The sequence below is a fragment of the Mobula hypostoma genome, chromosome 7 (assembly GCF_963921235.1).
Source record: "Mobula hypostoma chromosome 7, sMobHyp1.1, whole genome shotgun sequence".
Lineage (NCBI taxonomy): Eukaryota > Metazoa > Chordata > Chondrichthyes > Myliobatiformes > Myliobatidae > Mobula > Mobula hypostoma.
The window spans coordinates 128,414,877-128,432,709 of NC_086103.1; the positions used below are offsets into that span (position 1 = coordinate 128,414,877).

At 41.1% G+C, this 17,833-nt stretch overlaps 1 protein-coding gene across 4 annotated transcripts in view; it reads left to right on the forward strand.

The window, feature by feature from the left end:
• Positions 1 to 17,833, forward strand: part of tenm4 (teneurin transmembrane protein 4) — an 806,559-nt gene that overhangs the window by 772,920 nt on the left and 15,806 nt on the right. For all 4 annotated transcript variants that reach the window (XM_063053966.1, XM_063053965.1, XM_063053964.1 and 1 more), the window contains 3 exons: positions 2,108 to 2,404; positions 3,747 to 5,358; positions 9,133 to 9,275. In XM_063053966.1, coding sequence (XP_062910036.1) covers positions 2,108 to 2,404; positions 3,747 to 5,358; positions 9,133 to 9,275 — 2,052 coding nt within the window. The remainder of the gene's footprint in view (positions 1 to 2,107; positions 2,405 to 3,746; positions 5,359 to 9,132; positions 9,276 to 17,833) is intronic.

Below are 17,833 nucleotides of genomic sequence, written 5' to 3' on the forward strand. Positions count from 1 at the left end.
AGAAAAAATAAATAAATTACAGTAAGTATATATATGTATTAAATAGTTAAATTAAAAATAGTGCAAAACAGAAATAATTTGTAAAAAGTGTGGTAGTGTTCATGGGTTCAATGTCCAGTTAGAAATCAGATGGCAGAGGGGAAGAAACTGTTCCTGAATCGCTGAGTGTGTGTCCTCAGGATTCTGTATCTCCTTCCTGATGGTAACAATGTCCTGCGTGATTAGCGTCCTTAATAATGGACACCGTCTTTCTGAGTCACCTTAAAGATTTCTTGGATACTACAGAGGCTAGTACCCATGATGGAGCTGACTAGTTTTACAACTTTCTGTAGCTTCTTTCAATCCCGTGCAGTAACCTCACCCCTCACTACCACCACCACCACCACCCCCACCCCGTCCCGATACCAGGTGGTGATGCAGCCTGTCAGAATGTTCTCTACAATACATCTGTAGAGGTTTCTCCTGTTCTAATGCTTTTTTCTTGATGTCACTGAGGACCGGTGTCAAAACAGTTATATCCACTGGAGATAGTGCCCAGTTCATCTGGTGTTTCTCCCCAAGCTCCAAAAATGTAGTATGCTGGAAAGGAAGGCCAAATGTCTGTTCCTATTCTCTGTGTTGAGAATATTGGCTTCTGGTGCATCTAGTCCTGATACCAGCTTTCCAGCATACCCAAAATAATAATCAGCAACACCTTTAGGGCCAGTAGAATATATGCTGGCCCCCAGGATCCAGTAGCGGGTGCAGAAGAGAATCACCAAGATGTTGCAAAAGATAGAGTATTCGAGTTTTGTGGAAATACTGGATAGGTTGGGATTGTTTTTACTGGAATAGAGTAGACAAAGTGGAGACCCGATTGAGGTATACAAAATTGTGAAGGGTATAGACAGGGTAGATAGGAAGTAAGTTTTCCCTGATAAGCAAAGATGTCTAAAACTAGAGAGTGTAGTATTAGGAAAAAGGGTACGAGATTTCAAGGAGATCCAAGGAGGAATATGTTTTCAAGGTGGTTGGAATCTGGAACACAGTGTCAGAGTGGGTGGTGAAGGCAGACGCTCTCATAACATTTAAGAAGTATCTGGATGAGCATTTGAATCACTGAGGCATAGAAGACTGCAGACTGAGTGCTGATAGATGGCGTTAGTGTAGATGGTCAGCGTCAACACGATGGTCCAAAGAGCTGTATGACTCCGTTACTCCTGTTATTTCTCCATTATATAATGGTCATTACAGCAGCCTTGTGTTTACATGTAGGGAACCAACCAGTCTATAGCTGTTCTTTAGCTTAAAGATTGCTTCATTTTTCAGTAGCATTTAAAGTTTAATTTTAAACATTTTAAAGATTTCAAATCATTGGAACATACGGTGAACTGCATTATTTGTGCAAGTAACTGATTCAGTCCAAGGATGGGCAAGGGTCGCCATGCTCCTGGCACCGACATAGTAGCATGCCAGCAACTTACTAGTCCAACACAGCCATGAACCCTGATCACTGATGCTATAAAGCTTATGCTAGCCGCTATGCTTCTATAGTATGTATCATTATTAATACAGTGAAGCCATTCAGCAAAAAATGAAGCTTCTCTTTTGTGGAATGAAGTTTAGAGTCAAAATAGTCAAATTCTACACAGTCTTGGAGGTTAACCTCAGAACCTATTAACAACTGTGGAGGTTTAGAAGTATTACTTTGTTCAGCATCTACGATTTCAAAGCCAATACATGGGCAGCCTTCTCCTTTACCTTTGTTGGAAAAGCTCTTGACTTACAAGGAGAGCATCAAGAAAATCAACAGGGATTCTGTATAACCAGGTTTTTCCACTTATGTACTTCAGTGCACTCTACGTAGTTTATGTAGCAACAATATGGAACTCAATTCCTTCCGAAGAGAAAGAGTAATCAAAACTCTATAATTCTTAAATTTAAATGGGTTACAGGGAAATTAGTCTATCTATTGTGTGCTCCAATAACATTTTAAGAACTTAAACTATCTTTGGGCAAACAATAACTGAATTCATAGCTGTACACCATATTTCTGTAACAAGCCAAATAGGATTTGTTCAAATTTGAGAGTTAAATGCATGTGTCTGTCTTCCATTTATTTTTACAGGTCCATAGTCGGAATCTGCTCTCTTTGGATTTTGACCGTGTGACTAGAACAGAAAAGATATACGATGACCATCGTAAGTTCACCCTCCGAATCCTGTATGATCAGTTGGGCCGACCTACGCTGTGGTCTCCAAGCAGCAAACTAAATGGTGTGAATGTAACATATTCATCAGCTGGTCTGGTGGCTGGTATCCAGAGAGGAACCATGTCAGAGAGAATCGAATATGACCAAGCAGGCAGGATCGTATCCAGAACATTTGCAGATGGAAAATCATGGAGCTACACTTATCTGGAAAAGGTACTGTCCTACTACAGTGATGTTCATCTCTCTCTAAGGTAACACAATTTACATCTTGAGAAAGATGAATCAACAATCCACCGACCCACTTTTCCATAAGAGGTTAACACATCTATTGGAGTTTGACAACTGGAATTCTTAATCAAAAAACATTTTGAATGCATATTCAACAGTAATATCATTTAAATAAAGTTACTAGAGGCATAATCCTTCTGTAACCATCAGAGAGCCATTGATAAACCATTAGGAGCAATAACCTTAATTAGTTTTTCATTACACTTAATTGGTTCAAATTTAAAATTTTGTCATGAGTGAAACGTAATGTGCGTATCTCTTGTAAGCGAACCAAAATGAAAAATACTTACAGGAAAGTGAAAATGTTTTGCAAACTCTATAGCTATGATTTTCATCCTGTTTAGTTTCGGAGTTTTGGATCTTTTGATCTTAAAATATACTCCACAAGGTTCTGCTATAAACTGCTTCAGCATGGCACAAAAAATAAATTCTGCAAATATAACTTGCAATGTCACATTCCCCTAGTGGATTTGCATTGTGTTCTGCTGTATCCTCTGAAGTCTGCCTGGTTCATTAAATCTTCGCATTGAAATTACCCCAACAATGTGTCACCCAAGGTTCTGTTCTAGAAACTAGTTATTCCAATTGGCATTGGTATGGACCCAGCTTCAACGTGTCTGGAATAGGTTCTGTTATTTTAATAGATTGAATCAATATCTGTCATGACAATATGATAAGAATCTGAAGAGACATACTAAACCTGAGCTATTTATTAGAATCATAGAAGGTGACTAATCATGTAAGAAAATTCTAAATGTAATTAGTTGCCTCAGTGCCTCTCTTTGACGGTACAAAGTATCAAATACATAGACATCAGCTGAGCATTTGGAATTTATTTCCTAGGTGGTGATGGAAGACTATTGCTCATGTGTTTAAATCTGTTGTTAAATGTTTTATGATATAGTTACCAGTCATTCAAAACTGTAAATGAAACTTAATTCATTCTGTTTTATCTTCCTCAAGGAGATGATTGAATATGCTGTGTAAATGTGGTTCATATCAGCTAGTGTACTTTAACATACATTGCTAACATGATTTATATAGATCAGATTAATTTCTTAGCAGTTGTATTCCAAACACCGGTTCAGGCTGAGTGACAGATTTAAGTTGTCATGAACTTGAATATATTTTACCTTATAATTAACTAAGCTGATCATGCTGACTGATGTCATTTTATGAAAAAGCACAAGAAATAGTTAATGGAATTCCTACAATTCATGCTGCATGATAAGTTACCATAAAATATGATTTCTCCTGTTTCTTTTAGTCCTCGGTGTTGCTTCTACATACTCAGAGACAGTACATCTTTGAATTTGACAAAAACGATCGCCTATCTTCTGTAACAATGCCAAATGTAGCTCAGCAAAATCTGGAAACCATCCGTTCTGTGGGCTATTATAGAAACATCTACAACTCACCAGAGGGAAATGCTTCAGTGATTCAGGACTTCACAGAGGATGATCAGCTATTGCAGACTTTATACCTCGGAACAGGACGTCGTGTACTCTACAAATATGGCAAGCTGTCCAAACTCTCTGAAATCCTTTATGATACCACAAGGATTGGGTACACTTATGATGAAACAGCTGGTATGCTCAAGACTGTCAACTTGCAAAATGAAGGCTTTACTTGCACGATACGTTTCAGGCAAATTGGCCCTCTTATTGACAGACAAATATTTCGCTTCAGCGAAGAGGGAATGGTGAATGCTCGCTTTGATTATAACTATGACAACAGCTTTCGGGTTACCAGTATGCAACCTGTCATCAATGAGAAACCTTTACCTATTGATCTGTACCAGTATGACGATGTGTCTGGGAAAATTGAACAGTTTGGAAAATTTGGTGTTATTTATTATGACATTAATCAAATCATCACCACTGCAGTGATGACTCACACAAAGCATTTTGATGCATTTGGACGAGTGAAAGAAGTCCAGTATGAAATTTTCAGATCACTCATGTACTGGATGACAGTGCAATATGACAACATGGGTAGAGTGATAAAACGAGAACTGAAGGTTGGCCCCTATGCCAATACATCCAGATATGCTTATGATTATGATGCAGACGGGCAGCTCCAGACGGTATCCTTGAATGACAAACCTCTCTGGCGCTACAGCTATGATTTAAATGGAAATCTCTATTTGCTAAGCCCTGGCAACAGTGCTCGTTTAACTCCACTGAGGTATGACCTGAGAGACCGGATTATTCGTCTGGGAGATATACAGTATAAAGTAGATGCAGATGGGTTCTTGCGCCAAAGAGGCAATGTTATCTTTGACTACAATTCAGCTGGTCTTCTTACCAAAGCATACAGTAAAATAAATGGTTGGAGAGTGCACTATCGATATGATGGAGTTGGAAGAAGAGTTTCAAGTAGAACCAGCTATGGGTTGTATTTGCAATTCTTCTATGCAGATCTGAGTAACCCTACAAGAGTGACTCATATGTATAATCATACAAGTTCTGAGGTGGCATCTCTATACTATGATCTTCAAGGCCATCTTTTTGCAATGGAAATTAGCAGTGGTGCTGAGTTCTACGTTGCCTGTGACAACACGGGTACGCCATTGGCTGTATTCAGTGCGACCGGTTTAATGATTAAGCAGATCACTTACACCGCGTACGGAGAAATTTATATGGACACAAACCCTGCCTTTCAACTCATTGTGGGCTATCATGGTGGCTTGTATGATCCCCTTACCAAACTGATACACTTTGGGCGGCGAGATTACGATGTGCTTTCTGGGAGATGGACAGCACCCGACCACAGTATTTGGAATCAGCTCAGCAACACTCTTGTACCTTTTAATTTGTACATGTTTAAAAATAACAACCCAGTCAGCAACATACAGGATATCAAATGCTACATGACAGGTGAGAAAGATTATGTATTAATGTTTTAGCGATTAGGTGTTCTGTTTCACACAGATAACTGCACTTAGATAATCCTTAAAGAGCCACATGATGGATGAAGCAGATACCTCCATTACATTTCAGTATACAAAAGCAACACCTATCTAAGATCTGCAATTAATTCATTGTAAAGCAAGCTAACCAGGATTCTTTGATCAATTGCTGGCATGAAATGTGATGCTAATTAAAATAGTTTGTTACTCTCTTGTTTATAATTTATAATACTTTCTAAACTGTAAATGTTTTATAAGAGGGAGATATTTCTGTGTCAGAGAAATGTAGGACAAAATTGCAACTCTTAAATATAATTTTGGAATATCAGTGTAGATGGGAATAAGAATAATAAAAATTAAAGGAATAACTTAAAATAGTAAGAAAGAACAAAGTATGCCTACTTAAAAGAATTTCAGTTCTACTGCAAGTTATGGAACTATAGGAAAAATAATTCTCTGTTGCAGAATGCTGTACATACAAGAATATTGAACACAAAATAATCTGCAGATGCTGGGGTCAAAGTAACACTCACAACATGCTGGAGGAACTCAGCAGGTCGGGCAGCATCCATGGAAACGTCGACTCATCGTTTCCACGGATGCTGCCCGACCTGCTGAGTTCCTCCAGCATGTTGTTAGTGTTGCATACAAGGATATTGTAGTTCTCTAAAATTTTACCAACATTATACAGCAATAACATGACACGACATTGTTGTTACTTCCAAATGGCTGGTAAGATTGATTCCAGAAATAGATTCAGAGTATCACAGCCAGTGAATGTTACATACTGCAGAATAAGGCAGATTCTATCTCAAGGACAAATTAAAATTAGTGCAGAAAAGCAAAAGATTAACTTGCATTGAAAATATGCTTAAAATGGTCTTGTATTTTGTACTCTAGGTTCACTGAAGTAATTATAGGCCAGTGGGCCATTAGATTTGTCATAGATTAAAAATTAAAGATTAAAGATTAGCTTTATTTGTCGCATGTACACCGAAAATCGAAATATACAGTGAAACGCATCGTTTGTATCCATGACCAACCCAGTCCAAGGATTGTGCTGGGGCAGCCCGCAAACGTTGCCACGTTTCCACCGCCAACATAGTATGCCCAAAACTCACCAACCCTAACCCTAGCTGTACCTCTTCAGAATGTGGGAGGAAATTGAACCACCCAGAGGTAATCTGTGTGGTCATGCAAAAAATGTACAAATTCCTTACAGGACAGTGTCAGGAGTCAAACACAGATCGGTGATCATTGGCTCTGTAAAGCAACTGTGCTAACCACTAAGCTACCGTGCTGGCCAATCGTAGACCTTATAACTGTACAGCATAGGGATAAGCCCTATAGTCCACCATTTTTACACCTATCATGCTGCCAATCAAATGAATCCCACCTGCCTATTCATGGTCTGTACCCTCTTAAATGTCTCTTAAATGTTGCTCTTCTATCTGCTTTCATCACTTCCCCTGGCAGCATATTCCAGGCACTTTGCACTCTCTGGGTAAAAAAAAAAGCCTTGCACATTTCCTTTAAACTTCTTCCCTCTCAATGTAAACCTATACCATCTACTATTTAACATCTCCAACCTCGAAGAAAGAGTCTGCCCCTCATAGTTTTATACACTTCTACAGGTCATCCTTCAGCCTCTGATGGCCCCAGAATAAACAATCCAAATTTATCCAACATATCCTTATAAGAAAAACCCACCAATTCAGGTAACATCCTGGTGAGCATTTCTGCAGCCTCTCCAGACCCCTCACTTTTTTCCGCCAGTGTGCAGCTAGATCTGCATATAATACTCCAAATATGGTCTAACCAAAGTCACTGCAACTTAACTTGACGACAGTGATATTCAATACTCCAGCCAATGAATGCAAACATGCCATCTGTGTTCTTTTTTGCCACTTTCAGAGAGCAAGAGACTTTCACCCCAAGATCCCTTTTGTACATAAGGGTCCTGTCATCTTTCCACCTTCCTCACTTTTCACAACTCCAGTAATCTTTACGTCATCTGCAAACTTAATAATGAAGCAACCCACCTTTTCATTCAGAATATATGATTCCATCAAGCACTGGACACTTATCCACCATAATGTTTTTCAAGACACCTGGCATCTTCCCCTCCTTAATATCTGCATATTATGTCCTCAAAGATCAACATACCTCTCCCTATCTCACCTGCAACCTTGTCCTTGTCATTGGTGAATATCAGTGCAAAAGTATTAAGGACCTCACCGACTTATTCTGCCATAAATTCTCTCCTTGTTCCTTTTCTCTAGCTATTCTTTTGCTATTAATATATGTATAAAATACCCTGGGATTCTCTTTAATCTTACCTACCAAGGACATTTCATAGCCTCTTAGCCCTCCTAATCCCTTGTTTTAAGTTATTTCCTGCTTACTTTATCTTCCTCAAGAGCCCTGTGTAATTTCAGCTTCCTAGGCCTTACATATTCTACCTTCTTTTTGACTAAACTTACAATATCCCTTGTTATTCAAGGTGTCCGAACCTCGTGATCATGACCTTCCATCCTTAAAGGATCATGCTGGTCTGAACTCAAACCTTTAGAAGAATCTCACTTGTCAGAGGTGCATTTACCCCTAAAACTGCTGCTCCAACTCATCTTTCCCCAGTTCCTGCCCAATATCATTATAATTAGCCTTCCCTCAATTTAACTACCTTATCCATAACTACCTTAAAATAATAGGATTATGATTACTGTTCCTACAATGCTCCTTAATTTAAACTTCAATCAGCTGTTATATAAAAAAGACTTCAGCTGCAAATCACTAACAACCATACTACAAGTTTAAACTTCTGAACTCATGTTAGTTGCATTTAGTTCTGTCAAAATGTTACATATTTAAATATTGTGCTGGGCTACAACTTATGTTTATTATTTTGGGGACCCAATTTTAAATCTAATACACATGAGTAGGGAACTTAGTTTTAATCTCAACCACTGATCTGTAAAGGAAATCCAAGTTACTTTAATTCCATCTCATAAATCCCACCAGCAGACTAGGCACCTGTTCCAGCCAGAAGTTACTTTAATTCCATTTCATAAATCCCACCAGCAGACTAGGCACCTGTTCCAGCCAGAAGTCATCAACAGATGGCAAAAAATCTCCGCAGCTGCTGTTTTGAAATCATTTGCTCTTTCTTTTTTTTTACATCCTCACACAGTCCTTTTCCTTTTAATTCCCTGAGTTCAGTTTCCTCCGCTGTAGTGATGGGGTGGAGGGTGGTGTTGTTTACCTAGCTGTTCATTTTCTGCCTTTTTGGTTGTCCCTGAGCATTTCAGCCATCTTCTTGCTTTCATGGATCAGTTCCTCCCCCTTCGCTTCAACTGTACATTTGGATTTCAGCCTTGGACATCCACATGTCTTTTTCCTTGTTGTCTCCTTGATATTCTTTTTTTTCCAACCTTGATGTAAAACCAGTTAAGACATCTGCTTTCTTTGTATGTATAAGAAATGCAACCTGTTTCTAAAAGTAATTTTACAGAGTATAACTTACCGCCAAATTTGAAACAACTGTTAATTGCCAATTAACATACCATACATAGAACAGTGTGCAATATTCTAAATGCATTTCCACATCTTTAAAGAAAGTTGCTAATGACTATCAGGTTTTCAGTGGTATCCCTGTAATGAGGTGAATAGTTAGCAGGTGTGTGTACATAAATACAATTACAATAAGAGCTTATGTGTGATTTTGTTACTCTGTGTATAACAGATGTGAACAGTTGGCTGCTGACATTTGGATTCCAGTTGCATAATGTGATCCCAGGATATCCAAAAACAGAAACTTCTTCAATGGAACCTTCCTACGAGCTTCTGAACACTCAGATGAAAACCCAGCAGTGGGACAATACTAAGGTAACAATCCACAAATGAAAACCATAGAATATTGTAAAGACAGAAAAGCAACATCCTCTTAAGACATCTATGGGCACATCAGTTCCAATTAGTATCAATGGACTTGGCCAATCCTAAAATCATGTTTATGTTCATTTATTTATTTTTCAGGTTTTGGGCATTACTGGCAAGGCTGACATTTATTGACTGTGATAATGAGCAGTCTTCTGAAATCGTTGCAGTCCTGCTGAATGTACTCATACATCTATTGTGTAGGAAGTCCTATGATTTTGACCCAGTAACAATAAAGGAACAAGAATTTATTTCCAAGTCAGGCTGGTGTGCACCTTGGAACAGAGTCAGCAAGCAGTGGTGTCCCGTCCCATGCATCTGAAGCCTTTATCCTTCTCAGTGGTAGTTACTGTTTGAGAGGTACTGTCACAAAGGTGTGGGCAAATACCTGCCATGCACATTGTAGCTGATACACACTGCAATCATTCATCACTTGTGGAGTTCAGGGTGGTGAATGCAAAATCAGTGAAGTGGATTGCTTTGTCCTAGATGGCAACAAGCTTCTGGAATATTGTTGAAGTTGTCTATCACACTCCTTGTAGATGGTGGAAAGGTTTTGGGGTGTTAGCAGGTGAGACACAAATACACAGCCTGTACCTGCTCTTGTAGACACAATGTCTCTGTGGTTCATCCAGTTGAGCTTATGGTCGTGGCAACCGTCAGGTTGTTGATAACAGGCATTCAACAGACAATTCAACCCCTCATTGGAGGCAGCATTGAGAAGCACTTTGGCGCTACAGATTTACTTACTACTTACTAACACGTACCTGAATTTTGTCAAATAACATTGAGCTCAGTTCAGTCACCTTCAAACAGTTTGCCTCATGACCTTCTGATGGAAGGAAGATCATTGATCAGAATAGAATCGAGTTTATTATCACTCATATGTTGTTCAATTTGTTGTTTTGTGGCAGCAGTGCAGTGCCAGACATTAAAAAAAGAGCAGAAGTTCCAAAATATGATGCTGCATTACAGTCTAGGATGTGCTGAGATACATCACAGAGATTAACCTGGGGTCACTGGCTGTTTTGAGTCATTCAACATCAAACACTCTTGCCAAGGCAACCCAGCCAGAGTCAATCAGGGCCCTGGCTTGTGTCCCAGTAGCATTGGTCCACAGGTCACACTTCATGATCCATAGGCATCTGGAGGCTCGCTCGGCAGCCTCAGTGGCTGTTTTGTAAAAATCAATAGTGTTAAAGAGAAATAGTGCAGTAGACTATGGACTATGCAGAAATCTGAAGGCGGAGGGAAGAAGTTATCCCAAAGCATTGAATGTGGGTTTTCAGGCTCCTGTACCTCCTCACTGATGGGAGTATTGAGAAGAGCGCATACTCCAGTTGGTGAGACTCCTTAATGATGGATGCCACCTTCTTGAGGCACCGCCTTTTGAAAATATCCTCCGGGTTGTGCCCATGATGGAAATGATCAAGTCTAAGCTCTCTGCAGCCAGCTCCACCATGATCATATCTGTAGCATCCTTCAGTCCCGTGGAGTCTCAATAACAGCTGGTGAATGTTCTTTACTGTACCCCTGTAGATACTTGCTAGAGTCTTTGATGACAATCCAAATCTCCTCCAACTCCTAATGAGGTATAGCCACTGGCATGCCTTCTTCGTGATTGCAATCGGGCCCAGGATAGATCCTCCGTGATGTTCACACCCAGGAACCTGAAGCTGCTCACCCTTTCAATCACTAACCTCTCAATGAGGTCTGCTGTGTGTTCTCCTGACTGCCTCTTCTTGGGAAAGTCAAGTTGCAGAAGGAGGTACAAAGGCTCAGGTTTTGAAGTGTAGAACATAGAACAGTACAGCACAGGAACAAGCTCTTTGGCCTGCAATGTTATGTCGAACCAATTAAATTAGTAATCGAATGGCTGGTTAAACTAATCTCTTTGGCCTACACAATATACATATCCTTCCATATTTCTCAAATTCATGTGTCTGTCTAAATGTCTCCTAAAAGTTTCAAATGTTCTGCCTCTCCACTATCCTTGGCAGCATATTCCAGGCACCCATCCCTCTCTGTGTATACACCTTGCCCCTTACATCACCTTTGAAAATACCCCCCCTCATGTTAAATACATGCCCTTTGGTATTAGACATTTCAACCCTTGGAAAAAGATATTGTCTATCTACTCTATCTATGCCTCTCATAATCTATAAACCTCTATCAGATCTCCCCTCAGCCTCCTCCATTCCAGAAAAACAGCCCAAGTGTGTCCAACCTCTTCTTGTGGCACGTGCCCTCTAATCCAGGCAACGTCCTGGTAAACCTCTTCTGTACCCTCTGTAAAACCTCATCATCCTTCCTATAATGCGGTGACCAGAAACCAACACTACCTCCTCCTTGACCTCAAAATACCTTAGCATATCAATATGCGCGGCACTGATCTCCCTATCCTCCGCGTCCTTAACCTTGGTAAGTAATAATGTAAAGTGCTCATTAAGGACCTCACCCATGTCCTCCACACCCATGCAACTGTTCCCGCCTTTATTCTTGTTTGATCCTACCCTTTCCCTAGTTATCCTCTTGCTCTTGATATATGTATAGAATGCCTTGGGATTCTTTATTCCTACCTGACAAGGACTTATCATTGTCCCTCCTAGTGTTCCTAATTTCTGCCTAGAGTTCTTTTCTGGCTTCTTTATAATCCTCAAAACCCCTGTTTGATTCTAGCTTCCTAAGCTTTTCATACTTTTCCTTTTACTCCTTGACTAAATTCATAACCTCTGTCAATGTCCAAGGTTCTCTTACCTTACTGTCATTGTCCTTCTTTCTGACTGGAACATACCTGTTCTGTACTCTGTGCAGTTGGTCCTTAAACATCTTCCAGATGTCAGATGTGGACTTGCCAAAAAAACAGCTGTTCCCAATTAACTCTCTCTAGTTCCTGCCTCATGCTCTTGTCATTTGTCCTGCTCCAATTTAATACTCTCCTGCAAGGTCCATACTTTTCCTGCTATAGCTGTGATCACTGTTCCCTAATTGTTCACCCACTGAAAAGTTGGTCACCTGGCCAGGCTCGTACACAAAACCAGGTCCTGTACAGTCACTCCTCTTGTTGGACTATCTACATATTGGTATAAGAAACCCACCTGGGTGCACCTAATAAATTCTGCTGCCACTTCTAAACCTCTTGTCCCAGTTTATACTAGAGTGTTATAGTCCCCATGACACCAACACAGTTGCTTTTACACCTTTCCTTAATCTGCCTGCATATAAATTCCTCAATGTCCCAGTGGCTATTGGAGAGGTGGGGGGGGGGGGCTGTGGTACAATCCCATCAGGGTGATTGCACCCTTCCTACTTTTGAGTTTTACCCATACAGACTCAGTGGATGAGCTTTCCATTATACCCCTCTGATGTTGTCCCTGATTAGTAGTGCAACACCTCCACCTCTTTTACCCCCTCTCTATCATTTCTAAAATATTGAAACCCTGGAATATTAAGAACCCATTCCAGTTCCTCTCTTAATCAAAGCTCTGTAATGGCCACAACATTATAGTTCCGTGTACTGATCGATGCTCTAAGTTTATCATCTCTGACCTGGTGCTGTGGTTCCAATCCCCCTGCCAAACTAGTTTAAACCCTACTGACTAGCACTAGTAAACCTGCCAGTCAGGATATTGGTTCCCCTCCAGTTTAGATGTAACCCGTCCCTCTTGTTCAGGTCACCTCTGTGCCAGAAAAGGTTCCAATTATCCAGGAACCTGAAACCCTGCCTCCTGCACCAGTCCCTCAGCCACTCATTCATATGTACTATCATCCTATTCCTCTCCTGACTAGCACGTGGCACTGGGAGTAATCCACAGGTTACTACCTTAGAGGTCCCACACTCCAGCCTCTTTCCTAACTCCCTATACTCACTATGACAGGCCACCTCTCTCTTTCTACCAGTGTCATTGGTGCCAATATGCACCACAACCTCTGGCTGCACACCCTCCCTCTTGAAAATCTTCTGCAGCCACTCTGAGGCACCTTGGACCCTAGCTCCCAGGAGGTAACATACAATCTTGGTGTCTCTTTCAAAACCCACAGAATCTTCAGTCTGTCTGTCCCCCTAACTATCGAACCTCTAATCGCTATCACTCTGTCTGACATCACCTTTCCCTGGTGAGCCTCGGAGCCGGCCACAGTGCCACTGGCCTGGCTGCCGCTGCTGTGCCCTGATAGGTCGTCCCCTCCAGCGCTATCCAAAGGGGTATATTTGTTGCGAAAGGGAATGGCCACAGGGGAACCCTGTATTGACTGCTTACTCCCCTTACTTCTGGTTTTCACTCATCTACTATCTGGGTCTGACCACCTCAGTAAAAGTTTCACCCATGAGGTTTTCAGCCTCCTGGATGGTCACCAGTACAGCCAGCTCCAGCTGCTGTTCCTTGACCTTGTCAATCTCAAGCTGAAGTTGGATGCACTTCCCACAGATCTAGACAACAGGGAGGCTATTAGGTACCCTGCAAACCCATATCTTACAAGAGGAGCATTCCACTGCCTTAAGCACCATCCTGCCTCCACATGTTATACCTCTAACTTCTCAAGCTTAAGTTCTAGCCTACGCCTGTTTTCATTGAAGCCTGTTGAGCCAAAGCCTGACCACTCTGACACCGGCCCAGTCCAACAATAGCCTTTCTGCTTACGCCTCTTCTTTTTGTTGGCCTCTGCCAAGTGCCTAAGAGACTGTTGTGATTGCAGCTCACTGAAAAGTTCAGAAAGGCCCCGAGCTCTTTTAAAACCTCGCACTGCCTCGCCAACAAATGAGTGCTCACGATGACTGCAGCCCACCAAAAAGTTCCAAAAGGCTCTGAGCTCTTTTTGAACCTGGTGCTGCCTCACCAACGAGCGAATTGTTGACTGAAACTGAGGGGATGATGGTGTTGAATGATGAGCTGTAACTGACAAACAGCAACCTGACTTATAATTAATTTGCTGTTGTCCAGGTGGTCCAAATCCAAGTGGGGACCCAGTAAGATTGTATCTGCTCTAGACCTGTTGTGACAGTAAGCAAATTGCAATGGGTCCAGACCCTTGTTCAGGCAGAAGTTAGTTTTAGCCATGACCAAATCGATGAAGTAGCTAAAGATCTTTGCATTTAGGATATTGTTGTGATAAACTCCTGCAGTGATGTGCTGGGACTAAGGCTACATCTACACTACGCCGGATAATTTTGAAAATGCCGGTTTTGAGTAAAAACGCAGGACACACAGAAAACAAGCGAAGAGGAAACGGTATACTTAGTGCGTGTTTGTCCAGTTACAGAGTAGAAAAACTTCAAAGGAATTGCTCTTGGCAAGGAGGACTTAAAACTAAAAAACAACAAATACTGGAGCGTATGGAGGCAACTGACAGGGAGTTCACGGACAGTATGACCAGGCTGACGACGAACATTGAAATACTGACTAACTCTGTTGCATTAATAAAGCACCTTGTTAAATGTATAAAACATGTTTGCATCAGTATTATCTTGTATTTCCATACAATGTTACATTAGGCTGTTACACATCTATTGTCAGAGAAGTACTTGCATAAGTAGGTAAGCCACCTTCATACAAGCAAGGACAGAAAACAGGGCGAAGTGGGTATACTTATTCGCTTCTTCACTTCATTGTTAAAACAACGAACATCTGTTCCGGCACGTCATGACAGCGTTTTTAAATAGTCAAAAAAGCTCACTTTACAATTTAACTCTCACACTGTTCACACCGACTGCGCGTTATAACAGCCGTACGGCAGTGCTTGCGCAGTACCAAGCAGAAGCAGAAAAAGCATTGTTGTTGTGGTGTTGTCATGACAGTGTTTTTAAATCTCTCCGTTTACCCTGTATACACTACAACGGATATTAGGCGTTTTCAGATTTATTCACTCTGGAAACCGTTTCTGAAAATTTCCGTTTTCGAGGGATGAAAACACCGTTTTAGTGTGGACAGAGGGTCAAAACGAAGAGAAAAAGCTTTGTTTTCAGAATTATCCGGCGTTATGTGGACGTAGCGTAAGATGATTAACCTCCAACAACCACAGCTAATATTGTTTTTGTGAAGTAATACTCTAATCATTAGAGCTCTTTTTCGTCTCATTGACCTCAGATTTACCACAATGCCTTGAGGCCACGTTCATTAAAATCCTGCTTTGAGTTCTTGATCAATCATTCTCACCTCTTCTCTGGAATTCAGCTCTTTCTTGCATATTGAAATAAAGATTGTGCTGAAGTGACCCTGATGAAACCCTAGTGAATAAGAAGGCCTTGGTAGCAGAACTGATGATGTCTTCTGTCATTTTAATGATGATTGAGAGTAGTCAGCACAGTAGTTATCCAGACAAAATTTATCCTGCAAAATGAATGAGACAAACCAGGCAATTTTTCACATTGAACAAGAAGATGCCAGGTTATATCAGTTCTGGGCTAGAGGAGCAGGTCTTCAGTCTTACAGTTGAGGTATTGTCTGGTCTGTATTCCTTGGAGTTTAGAAGAATGAGGGGAGACCTCATAGAAACATTTCGAATGTTAAAAGGCATGGACAGAGTGGATGTGGCAAAGTTGTTTCCCTTGATGGGGGAGTCTAGTACGAGAGGGCATGACTTAAGAATTGAAGGGTGCCCATTCAGAACAGAAATGTGAAGACATTTTTTTTAGTCAGAGGGTGGTGAATCTATGGAATTTGTTGCCATGGGCAGCAGTGGAGGCCAAGTCATTGGGTGTACTTAAGGCAGAGATTGATAGGTATCTGAGTAGTCAGGGCACCAAAGGTTATGGTGAGAAGGCGGGGGAGTGGGACTAAATGGGAGAATGGATCAGCTCATGATAAAATGGCGGAGCAGACTCGACGAGCCGAATGGCCTACTTCTGCTCCTTTGTCTTATGGTCTTATGGTCTAGACCCTTTGCTGAATCAAATGCTCACAGCCATTCTTTAGTATTAGGTGGAGTGAATGGAATTGCTGGAGGAATGCTTCTGTACTGTTAAGGATTGAAGGAGAAAGCTGAGATGGATCATTCATTTAGCATTTCTTTCTACAAATGTTTCAGCCTTGTCTTTACAGTCCCATGCCAGACCCCACTGTCATTAAAGATGAATGTTTTCAAGGAGATTCCTCCCATTTAGTTTAATTTTCCATCAGCATTCATATTTGCAATATTATGAGCAATTCTAGGCCCTGTGTTTAAGGTGGAATGTGCTGGGCCTGGAGATTGTCCAGATGAGGTTCCCAAGAATGATCCCTTAAATAAAAGGCTTATGAGGAGTATTTGATGTCTCTGGGTCTCTAGTCAATGGAATTCAGGAGGATGAGGGAAGATCTCATTGAAACCTACCAAATACTGAAATGCTGGATGGAGTGGAAATGAAGAGTATTATCTATGAATATGAGAATTGAGGATCCAAGCAGACAGACTCGGAATAAAGAGTCATTGCTTTAGAACTAACAAATTTCTTCAGACACAGTGTGTTGAATCTTGTGGAACTCACTGACATAGGGGGCTTTGAATTAAGTCATTGGATAAATTGAAAGCGGATACTGACAAATTCTTTATTGGTAAAGCAGTTAATGGTTTCCGGGAGAAAATGGGAGAATGGGGTTTTAAAAATCAGTTTGAATGGTGGATCAGATTTGAAATGCCAAGTGGCCTATTTGTGCCCCTATGTTTTTATCGTCTTATGGTCCTAACTAACAAAACAACAGAGCTTTGATCTGATCCAATCATTGTGAGATCACTTATCTCTGGTACTGCATGCTGCTTTTTCTGTTTCACCATCTTCACCAGGTTGGCACCTTATTTCCCAGCATTCTCCTCTCTCCTCACTGAAAGAAGCTGGATGTCCTTGTCGATATTAGCAGAGTGAGGAAAATGACAGATCATAGCTTACAGATTGCACTGCTACACACTCTCACCACTGCTGATGGACCACAGCACTTCATAGATTCACAATTCTGGGTTGTCAAATCTGAAACAGAATGAGAAACTGGTTTAATATCACTGTTGTAAAATTTGTTGTTTTACAGCAGCAGTATATTGCAACACATAATAATTCTAAAAGCTATAAATTACAATCAAACTATATATAAAATTGAATTAATTAAGTAATGCAAGAAGAGTGCAAAGAAAAAAGAAAAAAAATTGTGAGGTAGTAAACATGGGTTCAGAAATCTGACGGAGGAGGGAAAGAAGCTGTTTCTGAAACACTGAGTGTACATCTCCAGGCTCCCACACCTCCTTCCCAATGGCAGCATTGGGAAGAGGGCATGTCCTGGGCAATGAGGGCCCCTAATGATGGATGCTGCCCCCTTGAGGCACCACCCTCCAAAGGTGTTCTGAATGCTGGGTAGGCCAACGCTTATGATGAACCGATAGAGTCCACAACTCTCTGCGGCCTTTTCCGATACTGGTCCAGTGGCCCCCTCCGTACCTGACAGTGTTGCAACCAGCCAGAATGCTCTCCACGGCACATCTGCAGAAACCCGCGAGTCACCCGGATGACATTCTAACTCTCCCCAAACTCTCAATGAAGTACA